The 20,795-nt window shown below is 34.6% G+C and overlaps 1 protein-coding gene across 1 annotated transcript in view; it reads left to right on the top strand.

Annotated features, from left to right (window-relative positions):
• Positions 1–4,792: 4,792 nt before the first annotated feature.
• The window catches only part of LOC134666147 (LIM domain-binding protein 3-like), a 42,737-nt gene continuing 26,734 nt past the window's right edge, over positions 4,793–20,795 (top strand). The window contains exon 1 of the mRNA XM_063523304.1: positions 4,793–4,910. Within this exon, the coding sequence (XP_063379374.1) occupies positions 4,893–4,910 (18 nt within the window). The 5' untranslated portion in view covers positions 4,793–4,892. The remainder of the gene's footprint in view (positions 4,911–20,795) is intronic.

Raw genomic sequence — 20,795 nt, 5'->3', positions numbered from 1 at the left:
TAACGATTGTATAAAACATAGTTTTAATTCGAATTTCGAATGCCGCTCAACGTTTTATTTCGCATGAATGCGCTACGAGCTAAATGCTACGCCGCGCCGTAGCACCCATCAGGGCTCGGAAACCGTTCTCAACGCTCAAACCGGTTTCGTTCATTTGCCCGGGAACGAAATGGATTTCGTTTCCGTTTGCGGTTACCGGTTAAAGAACTGTTCTTTTGTAATAACGGTTTACACCAATTACGTTCTCGTTTCGTTCTTGAGGAACGAAATAAACCGGTTAAATTGAAAACGTCGCAGCAAGATAAAATGAGTATTATTATTTGTAACCGGCAGAATATTAGTGCTTTCCTCGAAAAAGCGAAGCGTATCGCTGCGTAGGAATCATTTTGCGTCCTGCAGTACGCTGTGTGCGCCGAAATATGTTTTTTTTTGTTTATTGTTTTTTTACTACTTTTCTACTTATTAATTAAATAGTGTATGTTTGTTACATGTTTTTTCCTGTTTGTTAATAAATAGTTTCCGATGATTTATTTTATAATTTCAATTTAATATTTTTTTTATAGCAGCTTTAGAATGATTATAGAAGAAGGTATTATTAATTATTTATATTATTTATTAAAATCAACCAATTATTTATTTATACTAGAAAACGAATCAGTTTTATATTTGCCACCATCAATTACCCCATCTGCTTGAAAATTTAAAAAATACCTATGTGAAACGTGAGCGAAAACCCCGTAGGGTCGGATCAAAAACGAAGTAATTAAGTCCGACTCACGCTTGACTGCACATTTCTAAAATGTGTATCCTAAAATTATAAAAAAAATATATTTGGATTTTCACAATGAGCTCTTTTACTTGATACATATCGACGCCCGAAAGCAAACACGTAGTAACCCACAGAAGGTCAAAAAAAATTTTATTGCATTTTTGGAATCTTTTCTGCGTCGATAGGTCGAATCCACGTGCCAATACGATGAATAATGGGGAAAATAGGAACACAAAAAGTTCTCGTTTTTCTTGAAATGTACTCAGCAAACACGCAGTAAATAGCAAAAAAACTCAATAATTTAAATCATTGTATTAACAGCATTTTTAATTCCATATAATTTATACTTTTGTCATTTACAACCTCCGTTGGTCTGACGCAAGTGTAGGTTACTACGTGTTTGCCGCTCATGAATGTGAATGTCTTGCAGTTACGCTATTTGGTGGGAAATAAAATAATGTTTAGTCGAGTAGTGGTTTAACACAAATTCACACACTATTAAAATATGAGAGACATGTCTTTTACTACGTTTACAAGGATCAAGTAAAACTAACCACATAATAATTACTTCACTGTTGTAGGGCGTAAGGTTTAAACTTCTGCGCCTTATCGTTTTAACGCGGCTATCGCGGCCATTACTTGAACGTTTGCGCCGTTGCTCAGTGTGGTTCGGGGGGTGAAAGTGAGTCGACGTGTTTGTAATCAAGTAAAATATTACGGGGATTTTGGATAAAGTGATTATTTTTATTTAAGAAAGGAAGTTTTTTTTTCAATTGTAAGCATGTATAATTGCAATATTTACGGTGTGTGTATCGATTTTATGCTTTTATGGGACTTAAATAAAATTTGGTCTTATGTTTCTGATGAAAGTTTGTTTTGTCTAAAGTGGACTTTTATTTTATAAGAGGATGTAGAAACCACTTTTTTAATCAAACGTCATTGTTATACTTTGGTTAGATTTTGATCTCCCATTACGTTATGTCTTTTCCAAAGTGGACTTCTTATTTTTTAGTTAGTTCTACAATAACATTATAAGATTTAATTATGTTCTTGAAAATTAAACAAAAGTTATGTGTTTTGTTTGGTCTTAAGAATGCTTATATTGATTTTAATAGTTCAAATCATCATAATAGATGTGTTATGTTCGTTTAGGAATCCCGAAAACATCTTCACATTTTATAAGTATACATTAGAAATGTCGTGCAGTTTACTTTAAGATGCCATTAAAGTCATTTTTAAGGGTGTGGTAAAATTTTTGGCAATACATTTAATGCATTCTAAATTGCTTACAAAAAGAAAAAAATACTGTTACAGCATTTCGTTCACCCAAAATTTCTAAACCACAACGTTTACGACTTTATTACGGATATTCAGGAGGATTACTGCCTTTTTTCTGTCCATACAAATTTTAAGGAAATGCTATCCCATACGTTTGGTACTGGCATTTACTACTAGTTTGCGCACTGTGTAAAAAAGATCAAAACGTAGTAACCAACAAAATATGGTCTTGTAACAACTTGCGGCTAAATTTATTTAAATGAATTTTTCAAAAAAAGTTTGAGTGTTTCATCCAATTTCGAGTAAGTTATGTTAATAAACAACGTAGTTATGATTTTTTTTCAAAACTCGAATAGTTTTTCGTCTCTGGTGAACAATTTGGTTTTTATGGGTTACTACGTGTTTGCTTTCGGACGTCGATATCAACACAATTTAGTTTGAACTTTTTTATTTTTAAATTTTCTCATTGACCCCCTAAAAGTGGCCCCATGTTTAAAATTCGTTTGTTTACGGTACATGTCCGTCTTTGGGTCACAAAATGATCTTCCATTTTTCTTTTCAATGGAACGTCTGGAATTTATAATATAAATCTATCCTAATTGGTCATATAAAAGGATTAACAAAATTCAAAATGAATATCTATAGACAATAAATAATTTGCACGCCAGCGTGTCAGCATTGCTTGCTTAATGACGTCCACCAACATTTAATATTATTTTTTATTTGCATACAAAATGCAAGGAGGAGAGGAGAAGCTGCTAATACAATTCAGAGCGTTATATCCTTTCAGACTAGGATTATCAAAAAAAATGTGTACCCACTTATTTTACTTACAGTTGTCAGAATCGAAATTATCGGTCTCTTCTTCATTGAAAAATGGTTAACTGTCCGGAACATATTTACAACTTTGTGAATCCGTTTTAAATGTAACAAAGCACCACCAACACAAACAGTCAAAACTCACACGCCCAAAAAGTATAAAAAATAAACAATTCAGTCAGCAAGCAGCACCGTCAAGTGAACATCAAGATCGAGTACTTAGAGCGGGTAGCCGGGTAATGTATTAATATTGTAGACGGCTGAGATTAACCGGTATTATATCGTTCCTCGAGAACGAAAACATTTCGTTCTCTCAACTAACCGGTTAGAAGAGAGAACTAAATTTTAAAGTTCGCGTTCCATCAATTAACCGGTTTATTAATGAACGAAATAATATAACGGTTTATGAACGATATTAACCGGTATATCAATACCGGTTCCGAGCCCTGGCACCCATAGGATGCATAAGTATGTACTTGTACATATGTGCATAAATATACCCGGCAGATGTCAGATCCCCGTGGGTTCTTTCTTACGTTACTTGAGAGGGAGAGAAGTGTCATGTCAGTGTGTGTGTAAGTGTGAGCGAGACTGCTGTGCATGCCCGGATTGCCCGGGCTCGCGGATATCTTGTTTATGAATTAGTAATTTTTAACAAAAAAAGTTAACGATGAGGTCGATCAAAAATAACATTGCGCATTATTTGAAGCAATTTTCATATTTTTAAGCTTTTGAGTAAAAGTTATTAAAAAATTGTAAGGGGCGTTTTCGGCCTATGTTCGTGATTTTTTTTTGTATTGAGTGAACGCCAAGAAATTAGATTTCGAATCGATGAAGTTACTAGAGAACGGCCTTAAGATATAAGATATATTTTGGCAAACGTAAATATTATATGATCTAAATAAAACGCTAAGGTTTTTTTAAACTCTGCTGTCTGAACCTACTGCACCTTAAAAAGGTATGATGCGAGTGTGCTTACATTAAGAGCTCGTAAGTTGTACCTAATTGAAATATTCTAGCTATTCCTACATGTACCTAATAAAAAGACTATATAGTTATTACTTCTTACACAAATATTCGATTTCACTAGAATCTAGTCACTAGATTAATAAGACAGATCAGGAAAAGTAAAAGGATTGTTTTACGTCCTGTGAAATAAACAAGGATACTATGGTAATGGTAAAATAAAATAACTTTAGTACCTATTATGATACCTATGTAGGTAATGTAATACAAAACACTAATACATATTTAATGTACCCTTTATTATCATATCCTTAATACGATTTTCTTAAATTAGATCAGCGGTGAAAGACATGCACACTTCCGCATTTTAATTATAGATTTCGGAAACTGCTTAAGAATTTACCGCAATTATGAATGACGTAATCCAACTTAATCAGCAACAGTAGCATATCACAGCGTTAATTAAGTTAAACACATGTGATTTAATGAATGTGAGCACGCAATTCATATCTTTGTGTAATACGAGTACCTACTATCATGATTAACCTTATGGTAATAATGAGCGAATAGCTTATTAATCTTATTATATATCCGACATAGAGCGTTCAATCCACGCGCACAGGTTTATTTTCAGGACCCGCCGTCTTACCGGACATCCCGTCGCCTCTAGACGAACTAATAATCATCTTGGAAAAATATAAAATAATGCGTTTAGTTATTTATTGCTGCCTGTAGAAATAATAAACGAAGGAAGTGTGACATTATAGTACCTACCTGCCTTTAAAGAAGCAACGACCGCAGCTTCTTCCAATAATGTATTCAGGGCTTACGTATATAATAAGTTTTCGCAAAAAGCATGGATCTCAAATCCTTTAATCCCTCTTTGGATAAGGAAGCGCTTGATCCAGATCGATCGACTAGTGAAAACGTAATTAATATAATAATACATTGGGGGGGAGTTTATAAAGATGGCGCTGGCCGGCGCCCGCCATTCGCCGCGCGAACCCTACGCGCATGCGCCCGCCTCGCGAGTGAACCAATAATTGACAGTTAAACTATCATGGCGGCCAAATTTTACGTAAGTGTCAAATAAAACAAAATTAAAAGTGTATTCAAATTTTCAGAATTGTGGTTTGGAACACACCCCGGATATTTGAGAAGTGTTTTTTACAGTGTTTTTGTGATTTTCAATGTGATTCCGAGTTCCGAGGTGGTTCGAAGCCACATTTCTATGGTCATTCTTGCGTGTGATTAAGATTGTGTATTTGGTTCTTGTGTGCATTGTAAATTGTAATGTAGTGTGGAACAGGAAAAAGTATAAACAATATACCTATTTGCGAGCTATTTTAATGCAATTTTCAATAGTTGTATGGCTGCGAGTTGTACGGATAATACGGATAATAGTTGTACGGATGTGACAGTTAAAATTTAAAATTTAGACTAGGTATTTAATTTCGGTTTCGTTAAATCATTTCTCGCGTCTAAAGTTCCATAGTTATTTCAAAAAAGTAATACAATTGAAAATACAATTATTAAACAAATAAGTATTTTAATCAAGAGCGGATGAACTATCTTTACCCATAATAATGGATACTTATCCTTAATAAGTACTTGATTATCTTAAAATTTCAAAATTACATTGCTAGTAGGTATGTAAATATGTATAAATTAAAAGGGTCTGTATTTAAATAGGCACACATCGAGGCTGCAAGTGTTAGGCAACACGAATAATGCCTAGGTTGTCTAGGTTGGCTTAGAAAGGACAATAGTCACTCCGGGTCATTCACCCGCAGCCCTTTAGAAATGTATCGATTCACATGCAGGGGTAAGATTTACACGCGGATGTAGATGAGGAGAGTGGAAACTTTTGGAAACTGACATATTTGCTTATTTACAGTCGATATTTGCTGAGAATCCACTGTTCAATACTGCAAAGTTAATGAACATATAATGAGAAGGTGGAAATAAACTATGAATATCATACACCAAGAAAAAAAATATTTTTTTCAAAACAGATTAAAACCGTAATTGTAATAATACGTACGTGGGTACGTAAGTATGTTACGTGGGGCTATTTAGGAACCAAGAGGCAGTTTGGAATTTTAATTATCATAATGTATACCATTGAAGATGAAAACGATTAGGTACAATGTACAAAGAAAATTTGCTAGCACAGAATGCGCCATTTAATAGGGTTATGCACACTTTTCTGTTATAAACGAAAATAAGTGTACCACGAACAAAGTTTTGTGAGGTACCTACACTAAAAAATTGGTAAAGTAGTAAGTACAGTAATCTCAAACAAATAATTGTCCGAGCTGCGCTAACGAGATGAGTTCACCGCATTGAAAGTGAAAACACAAGTGAAACGCGAATGCGAGGAAGTGGAGAAATAATTATGTATAACCGGCCAGTCACCCTGTTCTAGTAAACCGCTTGAAATCGAGAGTTAGCAGTACTTGCGATCGAGTTTATGTCGACGATTTACTATACCTAAAGCTGACCTAAAGTCAGTATCGTAATGTTTGTTGGTAACAGAATAGATAATTTATTCTGAAAAATAAAGATATAATACCAAACAACTCTTTTATAGCGTAATAAAACTCCATACGAGAGACAAAATAAGGACATACATGCAATAACGCACAACACATTTATAATGCCCAAGATACATTTTAAATAATTTTAAACTATGCACACGTTTTTAGCTCATCGTCTTGGGGTCTGGTTCGTCACCCAACACCAACTAATGCTTTAAAAATCCTTTTCATCTTAAAATAGTTGTATCATAAGATAAACTTAACATTTAACTGAATAAACTTTTGATTTGTAGCGGACATTGTCTAGACGGCCACGATCTCACGCGTTAATCAAGGTAATAGGTGCGTCAATTCATTAAGTTAATTACGTTACCGCACGTTACGTTACTCCGTGTGTTACTGATATTGTTTAACGTACTAAGTAAAATTAATAATAACAGCTGATTAGTGTGTAATAATGGAACCAGTGGCCTCGATCAGCGGGCAAGCATGACTTCACGCACTCATGGATTATTAGAGGAAGAATATCGCTTTACAGCCAGTTCGCGATTTTTATTTTTTGCATTTTTTTAATAGGTAAGGTTTAACAATCTTGAAATAAAAATTCTTGATAGAAATCGATCCAGCAGTTTGAAGAGTATCAGCTCTTTTTCAAAATTCTGTCATTTTGGGCATACAGTGGATTGTTTTGGCATAGGTATAAGAACTTAGTGTAGTAGGTAGGTAAGAGACAATTAAAATATTGTTTGGTCGGATAAAAAAATATTCTACGACCGTAAATTCGGGTTTACGTAGACAAACGAACTCAAGCTTTTCACCTTCAAGCTTCAAGCCCTTTTCCACCCACTGTCTTCAATCTGGATAATTTATTGAATTACACTCTATAATGGTTCATAATGTCTGTAAACTCGGGCAGGACCAGTTATCCTACCTACGCATTAAAACTGTGAGTCATAACTTGGGTTAGCGAGCTAAATATAAGTACTAGTATCTACTCCCCAATAGCGAGTTACATTTTTAATAATGAGCATTGAAACACATACCTTGACCACTGCCGTTGGTCTCTGTTTAGCCCTGTGATCGTGAAAACCCAGACTGCCTCACCATTTTCTAAATGATGTTATTCAGATTAATGTGTTGGTATTGTTATGTAATGGACGTGGCACCGATAATGAAACGTGAACTACAAATTCTGTAACGTAAGTATTTGTCTAACATTGATTGAACAGTTTTTACACACTGACAATATTTTACCATAAACAAGAAACTCAATAATTTTAAAGAAATGGAGCCATGCAGTCCATTGTTGGAGAAAAAAATAGTAGATTGTTAACCAAGGGTGGAAAGTGAACCATTTCACCCAAAATATTTTGGCGCTCGAACGAAGAGAGAGCGCCAATAGTTCGAGGGTGAGATGGTTACTTTTACCAGAGTTAAACACTCTACTTTTCATTTCGACTATGAGGAAAGTTAAACACGAGAAATGTAGGTTTATTATTGGTAAGTATAATTCTTTAGAACAAATTATTAACAGATATATAGATTTAGGTAAACCACATAACTATAAGTCACTCGAATCACTTGAAAATGTAAACGGCGCCAATTTCAGTCATGCGGAAGCTGATATGAGAGCGTATAATATGGCATATATTGCTGTTAGCCGCTGCTCGATGTCAAAATTAAAAAAAAAAAACACTTTCCACCCTAGGGTGGAAAATGCAATTTTCCACCCGGTTATCAGCTTATGAAAGGTAAACTTTCCGAACAGGAGAAATGAAAAATATTTAAGCAATTGTAGTATGTCAAAAGTATAAAAGAGAACTTATAAAAAATCAAAATTACGTTTTTTCTATTTTTTTAAACCATAAATATAATTAATAACAAACATACAATAAAAAGCAACCCACAATTAAAACTACCTGCAAAACTAAAACTAATACCTAAATATATATATATATATATATATATATAACATAATGTGGGTGACCTAGCCGAATATGTGCAAAAAATTACGTTAAATTTTCTTTTAAACGTTTTATGATTGGTCCCTAAGGGTACCTACATATTTATAAATGTGCCTATACCGTTTTTTATTGTACTCATCTGGTGCTATCGTCAATTAGTCCCCGTTTGTTTGTGAGCGATTGTGAGAATGGCGCCCCCTACGCAGAGTTTCGCGTTATATTCCCTAGTACCGGACACCCTGCATGCCTCGGCTGTACACGATACTCATCCATGAATTGCCATTTACCGGCCTCTGGAAAAATATCAGAGCGGCCGATACAGAGTGAGGTACTCTAGCACCTTGACAATAGAGTCGTGTTGAGAAATTTGTGAGCACCTTCCTGCACTATTTTTGTAAAATTATAAGTACATATGTATATTGTGTCGGTCGGTGCAGCGCTCGCGCACTAGCCAGTGCTCCCGCGCAGCGAAGATCAACGCATGCGCCTTCCGCATCCCGCGTGGGAATCGGGCCGCTTGCGACACCCAGCGCTGGGACACGACCTCTGCTCGTGCGCTCAATAGCCGGGAAAAATATACCGCACTCTGGTACGCCGCATGTTACGTGCTTACAAGAAAAAGATTCGCTTTCGATATTGTAAATAGTAATTTATTTTACATTTCAAATAGTTTGTCTAGGTATACAATCCGCGTATGTAAAATCAAAATCTACATACTTATACTTAAATATTTAAAAAAAGGATAAAAATAATTTTAAGGTATAATGTACATAACTTGCCTAGAAAAAAATCATTTATCAATAAATCATATTTATTCATTAATTCAGGTACACATTAACGTTTGGTTCCAGTAAGGTACAGATAGTGTGATAAAATTAAGATACAACTAATTAATTCTTATAATAACTATACATACAAAATAAGTTTTTTTGCAGATATTTCATTTTTGGTACAAGCTTTTATCGCTGACTGTACTTTTCTTACCATAGGTAGCCTAATAACAATACTCATCGAGACCAATCTAATTGTAAAACCCAAACACAGTTGCGTTGTTTTATGACAGAGTTCCTACGGCCACCTCCTGTTTATATCATTAGATCGTCAATGGTACCATAATATTGCACTGTCACCCAACTTACATAAATAATATAAATATGTAGGAGTGCAAATTTTCAGCTCAATCTAAAATCGGGAAGTGGGTCAAATTCAGCTTCCAACTACTTCCAAGATTTGACCCACACTAACATACATACCTACATACATGCTAACAGGGCAAGTTAAATAAAAGTTTCTAATGACATCTCATAGGGTCATAGGGTCATAGTCATAGCGGATGGAAAATGGTCTTCGTATTTAAAACAACCGGCACATGCACTGTAGGAAAAATTCCATTAATAATCCTGCTTTGCTTCCATTCCATTAAAAAACTTTCAAATGTATTTAACGTATGTATTAGAAATTATCGAATAGTTAAAGTAAAATCCGTACAGAACAAACAGTGTTTTGTAAAAGTGTCGAGCACACGTTAATGAGACAATGTGCGGTTTCGCTCTTCCCACGCGCGCGCAAAAACGCTCATTTATACCCATTATGTTCATTATTCATTACTTGTGTTTCCTTTCAGTATCAGGAGTTGTATGGTAACTTAGGATTGTTTCGGAACAACAAAACCAACACGTTGTTTTTGTTTACCGTTTACTTAATTAACTTTTTTTCACATACACCATTTATTTTAAAGTCAAATATTTTTTTTTTAAATTCTAAATCCTTATTGGAGCTATAATCTTATTTCATTATTATTGTTAATATTTTTATTTTATTTTAATTTGACGATCATGATAGAAATTCTTATATTTTTGACTCAATGCAAACTTATTATGTAATTGTCTTTCATGAAATAAAATATCTAATCTAATCTAAAGAATAAAAAGCCTTAAAATAAAAATTACAAACTAAGCCTAGAAACCGATTTTGTTTGCCTATTTAAATGTTATTTATTTATAATACAAAGTATTTTTATGGAAGTTGCTAATTAGGTAGCTAAATCTGTTGAAAAGGTATAATGTCATTATGGAACAAAAACTTTTACCATAAATCTCTTCGTATATATCTTCCTGTGTAGCTCACCATAAGTATTTTTAAACATAAATTTGTCATAAGATTTTATATGATATACTTAAAGGTATGTTTATGTCGCAGGCATATTGTAAGAATCCGCCGTTTACAAACGGCGTCGTCAATTTACAAATAGTTTCACAACAGAAAGATGTACCTAAGTAAAAAAATTAAATTAAGCTCTCATACTATCGATTGTGTAGCAAGCGCAATTATTATCGAGTTGTATAATATTAATCGGTCCATCGATTGGGCAAGTAGGTACGGTTTTAAAATGAGAATTGTTACACTTTTCGAAATGTCGGGTACATGAAAGTATTAAGTATCTACTTATTATGTAAATTGAGACACCATTTGCGCAAAGGTAAATTTTGCAAAAGGCGAAATATGCTGTTGGTGCAAACCGACTAACAGCATTTGCTTGCGAGCTACTAGTAGTCTTTAGTCGGTCTGTTTATTGCATACTGATTTGTGACGTGAAGCTAGAAATAGTAGAAACGAAGAAGTATTCATTGTTTATTTTAATAGTTCAATATTTACTTAAAGAGTGCGCGAAACATACTTTTAAGTATACAAATACCAAGACCATTTCACAAAAAAATAAAACCTGAAATTTTGCAAAAGTGGTGCCATCTAGCGAGAGTTAAGTTTTGAGTAACCTAGTCGAACCACCTTAAATACCCTTGCTATCAAATGTTATCGACAAAAAAGAAAACAAATATTCACGTATTGACATAATATACCCCCGTTTCTAAAACTTGACTTTTTTGTTTATTCATATATTCAACATCTAACTCGGTAACTTGTTGTTGTAAATACCTACAGAACGTTGCATTTGGTTTTTAGACATAAAGTATTATGTTAGACATATGTTAGTAAATAATGTTTCCTCAGTCAAGTAAACGCTCTACTTACGTACATGTAACTACTTACTTATTTTATGATACTCATTAATAATCTTAGAGTATGAACGCCGTATTCTTAGACATTCTAACCTTGGAAAATCAATTTCTTAACCGGAAATGTGCAAAATTAACCCGAATAAGATTTCTAAAGCCAAGGATAAGCTGTTCCCACGGTTCGTCGCATTTATTAAGTATGATGGGTTTCCATGTTTGACAAACTATTTTTGACAAACAAACCTATTTTAAAGGACGCACTCGTGCTGTCGAATGAGGTGGATGAATGTCGTGTCACTCGCTTATCTTATCAAGATTTTTTGCACTTGTACGTCTTTATTGTTTGGGTTGAGAAGTTTTGAGAAGACGAGTGGGACCTGGGGTCATCATACCAGGAAGGACCTTTTCGCGGCGACCTCACTACGGCGACCGAGAAGGGAGGGGGTCACGCCATGCTTGAGGTTTATGCGCGTCGTCTGCAATCGGCGTATCGTGTCTTATACCGATGTTTAATTATTTAGAATATTATAAATCAAACGTGAAATACATTCTTATATCATCATCATTGGCCTTATCGTCTTTTGCAGACGATTTATGTTGTAACACCGGGGATACACGTTTTTTAATGGCTGATTTTTATATACAAATTTAACATACTTACCTATGCTACATGCACCATTTTCGTGAACCTTAGCGTATTTTATATGTAAGGAATGGGTCAGCTAGCTAATTTTAATAATTTATTAAATATTTGTCGGTTCTTTGTTTTAGTAAGTAAATACATAATATGTTCATTAGAAGGTGAGCTGGAAAAACTAAAAAAAACAACGGGTTGCACTCCGGGAGTGCCGGCAGAAGTGAAAACTCAATGAAATTGTAACAGTTTTTCGATCAGGTCACGTGTCCGTCTTACGATTTTTCAATCAGTCGAATCTGTCGGTCACGTGACCTGTCGCGAGTTTAACATTTTTTCCCTATCACAAAAAGTGCACAGCGCCGCTAAAGAAATTTCACTTAAAAAAAATTGTCCTTTAAATTACTTAATCCGTTTAATTAAAAAGCCGCCTTTCTAAATGCCTTCCCGTAAATAGAAGAGATAATTGTAAATAGAATCTTCGTTAAAATTGAGCGTGAATGCTGTAGCTAAGTACCATAACTCTCGGAAACTGTATTTAGTCAAGAATAGAATTAGTTACACGATAAACACATTACACCTATTGTTGAAACTTCCTTCGTTTCGGATACTTGCAGCCTTCCTTAACGTAATCGTTCGCTTAACGGTACTAAAGGTTATTCTGTACAAGGCCAATTTTATGTCTCTGTTATAATGCGAGAAGGATTCAACTATTCCTTTACACTATCAGTAGTATTTAACAAAACTTCTTATATCTAACCATTAATTCAACTAATGAATCTATCTCATGCCATTGTACTTGACGCTTTCAATTAACGATTTTATCTAATCTAATTAATCAATAAAATTCATTCAGTCTATAAAAGCTTATCACATCAATTCGCATAATCCGTTTGATTATAATAGTAATCTTCATACACATTCGATGCAAAGTCCTAACGTCTAGATACCTATCACTGTCTGTCACTTTCTAAGCACCGTGGGACCAAATCAGTTTCTCTTTCTTTCATGTTCACACATTATAATGTGAAATATGCTTTACTCAATTGATATAATAAAAGAGAAAAGAATTTGTGCATCGATGGTCGCTTTGAACGACACATATTAGACCGGGAGATAGTGACACATTTTACTGGGTCATTTGTACCAGTATGGCGGTTCGTCAGGGGTCTAAGTACGTAATGAACGAAATAAAAATGATGGTCATAGCGCTGGTACCGGCGGCCCAATCGCGTGGGCGTTAGTCGAACGTGTCGGATAAAATACGAGTGTCGAACGATTTGTTCCACAAAAATCCTCGTATTTTTCGATAGTCCATAAAAAAGAAGTAGACGGTACCGTAATGCCATACTTCTCCGGTGTGACTTACAGCCCGCCATACTGAGGCGAACACATTAATTAAAAAAAAAACAATTAAATCATTTGTGCCAAGCTAATTTTTGCACAGGTGATCATCATCGAGCAGCCATTCATGGACATCACCATGCCATACTTTTCGGATGGTTCCAAATGGCCGCCATACGCCGCAAAGGAGTTAATTTTTTTTTATTGCTAAACGATTTGTACCATCTTGTAATTTTTTTCAAGACTTTCTGTGTGATCATAAATGGAAATCTCATAATGCCATACCTGTAGGAGGTGGCAAATGTGTACAATTTTTTTATTTTATTTCAAGTATGGTGCCCCTTTTTCTCCCTATTAGAAGTATGGCAAATATAATAATGGTCACATTGCATCATATAATTTCCAAAAATCCAAATGCCATACTGGTACAAATCGTCAAAAAATTGTTTTTTGTTTTAAGTCTTGGCTTAAGTCTCACAGTCGTCCGCCCCGTAGTTATAATCTGAAATATTTTTTTTTAGGTATAATTGTATCCAAGCAAACAGAATATGATGATGCCATGCTGTAAAAAATTATTTTACGTATACATAGTCGTATTTTTGAAACGTGTCGATTAAATAAGTTTTTCAAGTATGACAGCACTTTTTCCCTCTACTATAAGTATGGCAATTATAATAACGGTCACATTTTATCAAATACTTTCCAAAAATTTAAATGCAAAACTGGTACAAATCGTTTAGCAAAAAAAAAAAAATTAACTCCCTTGCGGCGGTATGGCGGCCATTTGGAACCGTCCGAAGAGTATGGCATGGTGATGTCCATGAATGGGCTGCTCGACGATGATCACCTGTGCAAAAATTAGCTTGGCACAAATGGTTGAATTGTTTTTTTTAAATTAATGTGTTCGCCTCAGTATGGCGGGCTGTAAGTCACACCGGAGAAGTATGGCATTACGCTACCGCCTACTTCTTTTTTATGGACTATCGGAAAATACGAGGATTTTTGTGGAACAAATCGTTCGACACTCGTATTTTATCCGACACGTTCGATAACGCCCACGCGATTGGGCCGCCGATACCAGCGCTATGACCATCATTTTTCTTTCCTTCATTACGTGCTTAGACCCCTGACGAACCGCCATACTGGTACAAATGATCCAGTAAAATGTGTCACTATCTCCCGGTCTATATCGCTTACAATAAGTTTCCTTTTTAGTAGCAGTATTACTATTATTTACTTTCTAATTATTATTTTTTGACCTTCTGCTAAAAATATCATGGGACAAATAATTAAAGATTCTTTCAAACAAAATTCCCAAACTAAAATGTAGGTATGTATAAAGTAGTCAGCGAAATGATACCTGGCCAAGGTAACATTACATTTGAATCGCAGAATCATATCTGCCTCCATCTCCCAGCCGCGGGAACACAGACCATACTCGTTGCAAATTTTATGCAACATGACATTATCACAGCTGCGTCTTGTCGGACATTTATATAAGTCTCTACGATATTAGCTGAGAGATCATTGTTGCTTAATGCATGTGCATTTTTTTAAATACCTAAGTGTTAAAAGATTATATTACAATGCAGTTGCGTATTGTGCTATAATAAGCATTATTTAATCTTTTCAAGGATACAAGAGAAGCCTGCTTCGTGTAATAATTTGTTTTGCAAGGTTCCGGGGTCATTTAGGCAATAAAATTTAATGTGATTTTATACATTTTTATGGCTGCTGTGAAATCATAGATAGGTACCGCTATAATGCTTGATGCATTAATTATAGTGTCTATACAAGGGAAGTTAAAATAATTAACCCTTGGAGCGCCAATAACCCTTAAAAGGCTAAAAATCTTCGTTTATATGACACTTTTCTTGAATGCCAATGCTTGGTTTGTTGATAAGTATATTAAGTATGTTAATGCCTATAAGATTGAAGAAGTTCCTTCAATTCTTCATGGATTCCATTATAAGAATTGAATTTTGACAAAAATGGAACCAACATGGGACTACATATTTTCAAACAGAAAAATAATTCTCCTAATGCGTTCAGTAATGAGAATGAGTAATGAACGAGTTGTAAGGAGTTCTGAACATATACAAAATAAACGGGCGAATTGATGATAACCTCTTCCTTCTTTTGAAGGAAGCGGTTATCGATTCAATTATTAGTATAAATAATTTTAATTCCGATAATTAGGCATTAAGCATTATTGCCATTAGGCATTAAGTTCGCCATTTGTACAATGTTTTTATGTTTTGTGCAATAAAGTTTAAATAAATAAATAATAATATCCTCAATCAATTGCACCTTCTGGTTGCCTTTTACTCAGGTATGCTATGCATGAATGTTACAGATATGAAAAAAAATTATTTTAGCTACAGAACCGTGACTGAATCGGAAGTTGTAAAACATTATGATATACGCAATTAAAGCCAACTCTGTCACGAGTTCGGACTCGTGATGGCATTAAATCGCAACGCTTTACAATCGTTACATATTCGATTGTATCGGAATTAATCGGAAATCGGTTGGTGGTCCGATAAATCAATCATATTAGAAAGTATTGTTCGTTAACTTTTGCTTGCGGTTTTCTTTTACTTTTTATAGAATGTTATGAATTATTATCATAATGTTGTTATTTTGTAAGCATTTAAACACACAATGTTAAGCTTAATGATATCTTTTTCGAAAAAGAATAAAGCATTAAAGATAAATCAAGAGGATTACATAAAAATAAATCTTTATTTAATTGATTCATTATTTTCTTTACGAACTGCAGTTTTAAATATTAGCGGTAGTAAGTCGCGTTTAAGTGTGAATGTAGTTGAAAGAAATTAGCAATTCATTATGAGACAGACGTCGTTTAAATTAGCTTAACTAATGTCACAAAAGAGGTCGAGGTCGTCGGAGACATGCGATGCTAATTTCTTTTATTTCTTTGGATGTGGGTGGCATTGCGATCCTATTCATTAAATCATTCTTCTAACATATTCCGCCGGTGATATTCTAGTTAATTTTCAGACAATCGTGGTGTATTCAAGGTGTATCTAGTACTAACATTATCTTTATTAAGTAATAACAACAAAGCTTAGTCAAAGCACATTTGCAAAATGAACAAGCGATCTGACGTGAAAGAAATTTAAATAATAAATTATTAAATTTAAAGGAAACGTTACATCTAAAGATTACAAATAACAATTAAGGTTAATGTCTAGATGTGCTAAATGCCTAATGACAGTAATGACGTAAGTTAAAAAACTCGAAATTCTAAAATCACAGAATCTAATATTTTAAAACTTCAATTTCGATACATCGTGAACATGTAAAAGCAAAAATATGGAAACTTTCTTTGTAAACTACAATTAGAACTTACAAACTATAATGTGAGAGTCGCTAAATGATTGTTCGATAGATTAGTGCAAATAATTTCTTCTCCAATAATTTAGAACTTAGTAGGTTCGCTTTAAGTCAGTTTCAACGTGATATTTTACTGGCATTTACAATAAGTATTTATTTCTAAAATACAAACGAGCAGTTTTGTAGTAGAATGTGCCCATGTAAAAAGCTAGACACTTTGTGCCATATGACTAAATATCCATGTTATTCATACGTGATGTGCCGTGGTGGCAGACTGGCAGAAATGTCTACCATAGTGAGTCGCAGGCTTTGATGTGCGCGTTGATGTCTTCTAATGGATCACGTTCCGCGAGAAGCTTATTATTAAAGTAGCGATATCTATGTCGCACTATGTTTCCGAAGATTAAACACGTGAGTCGCAATTACTCAACTCTCAGAAATAATACTGGAATGTTTTTATCAAACTTGACTGGTTTTACAAAATGTACCAAACGTGACTGGTTTTTCGAAATACTGTTGGGGGTTAGATTAGAAATATAGGTACTTAATTACCAAAATGTATAAAACAGCGTTTTGGCACTATTTCGGTCGTCTACTAGTTAAATCCAAACTAATTTTACAAATGTTGTCTGTACCGAGTATTGAGGCCGGAACCGTTATTCGCAGGGTCACTGCCGGCCAAGCTAATCACGTAAAATTACACCCACTAATGTGTGGCAAGTACTGGTTTGAATCACCGCCCTCGTTTAGAGTTAGCAAAGGTCTGTCCTAATCGTTACAGGGGACCGGTCTGTCCGAACGTTACAAAGCATGCTCCACATAACGCCCTTCAACCGGTCCGTCCTTGCGTCACACAATAAACCTGGTTATATAATGTACGTGTTGTCACTGAAAAGTGTCTCCTATGGCCAGTGTTTAAGGTGCACGTATACGTCTGGTGCACGCCTGCGGTTTGCATTGCGGAGTACGTTTGTAATTCCTTGCATACTTGATTATCAAATTGAATGAGAATGCCTGGCTTTATTAGTAGCCTAATGATTTTGTTGCACCAAATAACCACGTTAGTTACGGTTGCATTTTACAACAAGATAATTTATATTGTGGAAAGTTTTAGGCAGATATTTATTTAAAATGTGAGTTTTATTCTGAAAAATTACAATTAAGCTGAAAGTGAATTAGTAGTAGTAAAACACTTTAATGGTACAAAAAAGAATACAAAATAGGAAAAAAGCTCTCATCATTAGTACAAAGGCGAACTTATATCTTTTAAGGGATCTCTGCCAGTTTATCTTAGTTAGTTAATGCGAGACGCACGATTTAATTTCTATGCCTCGGAGAAAAACCAACATAATCCGAGTCCCTAAAACTTTTTTGAAGTTAGTTTAGAACTCTATTGATAGGTAGACGTTAGATTTTATGCCGTGTCTTTAGTTATTTTTGTGCATTGTTTAGGGATTTAATTACTATTTGTTGGTTACCAACCGGAGCTGAATCATAGAGAACATAGGTTATGTTATGTATGTTTTGAGTGCTTTACCACCATGCTAACATATACGTCTTTATACGGTGCTGTTGGGCAACTAATAGGACAATGAGTGCTAACAGCTTGTGTCGAAAGTGCTTGCGCAAGTGGCGACTTTTCAGCGGACGTTGTTCGATTGAAATATTGGAGGACCAAGAAGATCCGTAGGCTTTTGTTGTGTGGCCTTGATTTTAGATTTCCTACAATTTTGTACCGGTACAACGTTACATATGGCCGTTTAAATTTTGGACATAGGCACCTAACAAAGTGCTAATTATTTACGAGTACGGTAAAGTAGTTAAGCACCTTCATACTACCATACTCGATACTACCATATGTTCTGTAAAATAGGTTACATAATTAATAAGATTAAGTGTTTACTTATTATTGAATCATTAGCAACAATTGTGTACTTTTGGTATAATAATAGAAGAAAAAATTTAAAAAATTCAAGGAAACCAAGCTGTACACCACTCAACCATAACGATAAATGCAAATAATATACCTACTCTCCCAATACAATGAAACAAAGGTCAAACAAATCTGCTCGCACATTATGATGCAACGGATAACTGCATGAAGCTTTAACAATAGTCTTTATTCGTAAAGGAGCAAGGTTTGGAACAGAGTAATTTTCAGTAGCAATCTGAGGTGTGGGTCATTGCGATTTAATCTTGAATTTGCTAGAAACAAATTGCCTATTTAAAATTTAAGTCAAGTGCGCATTTGTTTTTTAAAACTAGTAGCCCTGTGAGTACGAAACCGAACTTGTACGAAACCCCTTTGTCCGCCATTTTTTTTTAATTTTTTATAACAGAATTGACAAAAACGTATCAAAATACTTAACAATAGTTCTTAAAATCAGAATATTTCAATATCTAAAAAAACTCCTTCTTAAACACTTTCGTTTATTGGATTAGACCATAATTAGTTAAGAGTTTTAAATGAATTAAATATCATTTATTTTTTAGGCAACTGAGGTCCATAGATACATACCTTACAAACTAACACACATATAAAGATATATCGGGTGTGGCCTGTAATATGAGCAAAAAAAATAACTGTAGGCTGTACTCCTCATACTGATCAACATTTGTTCAGCGACTTTTAAAAATAACTTGTAGTTTGATTTTTAATACACTTTAAAGGTTATTCAAAGATGCAATGTATTGCAAATTTTGTTATGTTTAAGGCTTGACAAGCAACGTCAATCACAATGATATGGCGTGGCGATGGCGTTCATTGAAGATAATATTTATTTTGTATGAAAAATAGGGAGTCTAAATACTTCATAAATTTTAAAAGTTGTTGAACAAAAGTGTCACCGTTCGAGGAGTACAATCTATGTTTTAATTATTTGCTCGTGTTACAGGCCACACCCGGTATTTACTTGTAAGTAAATCAAGTAGTAATACGTCATTGTATCTATCAAATAAAGAACTGCAGTAGAAAAACAATTGTACAGAAGTGACAAGTTACAGATCGAGTAGGATACGTAATCACAAATGTCTTCAAATTGCAATTATTAATGATATACTTACTTAATAACGAAAGTAATCATGACTGAAAAGGTTTCCTGCAAAAAAATCTGTTGAGATATCTGAGGTTTTCAATACGTTATCAAAATTATCAAACAAAATATAGGGTATCAAAATTATCAAACTAGTGTTATGAGCTTATGAGTAGGTATGGACATTTAAAGAACAGTTATGCAATCTAAAAATGTAGGTCAGGTATTCTATTATAGCGTAGCAGACAAAAGTAATGTTTATTCTTTCAGCCACGGTTCAAACAATTATTTTCATAAACAAATAAAACGTTTCCATTGAGCTTTGGGAAGGTCTCGGTTGCGAAATGTTCGGTATTCCGAGCACCATCTCATTGGGACGCTCCATTGTTATCACTCGTAAAAGCAATATGAATGAGGCTTTGTCTGCTCTTTGTATGAATAGTATGGAAATGTATGGAAATTTTATGGAAAATTCGAGGTCATACTGAATGGTTTTAATCGAGTTAAGACTAGCACAGAATAATCGCAGCCTATTGTGTTGTAAAGTGTAAACTGGTTTTTAGACTGTAAACTTATAGGCGTTACGACTGTAAAAACATACTCGTAATATAAGTTACACGTACCTATTTACGTCTGTTTGCCTGTAAAAAAAAGCGCTGGTGGCCTAGCGGTAAGAGCGTGCGACTTTCAATCCGGAGGTCGCGGGTTCTAACCCCGGCTCGTACCAATGAGTTTTTCGGACTTATGTACGAAATATCATTTGATATTTGCCAGTCGCTTTTCGGTGAAGGAAAACATCGTGAGGAAACCGGACTAATCCCAATAAGGCCTAGTTTCCCCTCTGGGTTGGAAGGTCAGATGGCAGTCGCTTTCGTAAAAACTAGTGCTACGTCAAATCATGGGATTAGTTGTCAAGCGGACCCCAGGCTCCCATGAGCCGTGGCAAAATGCCGGGATAACGCCAGGAAGAAGATTGTAAGCGGTGTAATGTTTCAGTATGATGAGCTGTTTACTTCAACACTTTGACAATATATACTGGTACATCTACGTAACTGGACATCGTTATCATTATGAA

This window comes from Cydia fagiglandana, chromosome 1 (assembly GCF_963556715.1).
Source record: "Cydia fagiglandana chromosome 1, ilCydFagi1.1, whole genome shotgun sequence".
Lineage (NCBI taxonomy): Eukaryota > Metazoa > Arthropoda > Insecta > Lepidoptera > Tortricidae > Cydia > Cydia fagiglandana.
The sequence above is the reverse complement of the archived record's forward strand: the minus strand, read 5'-3'. Positions and strand labels throughout refer to the sequence as shown.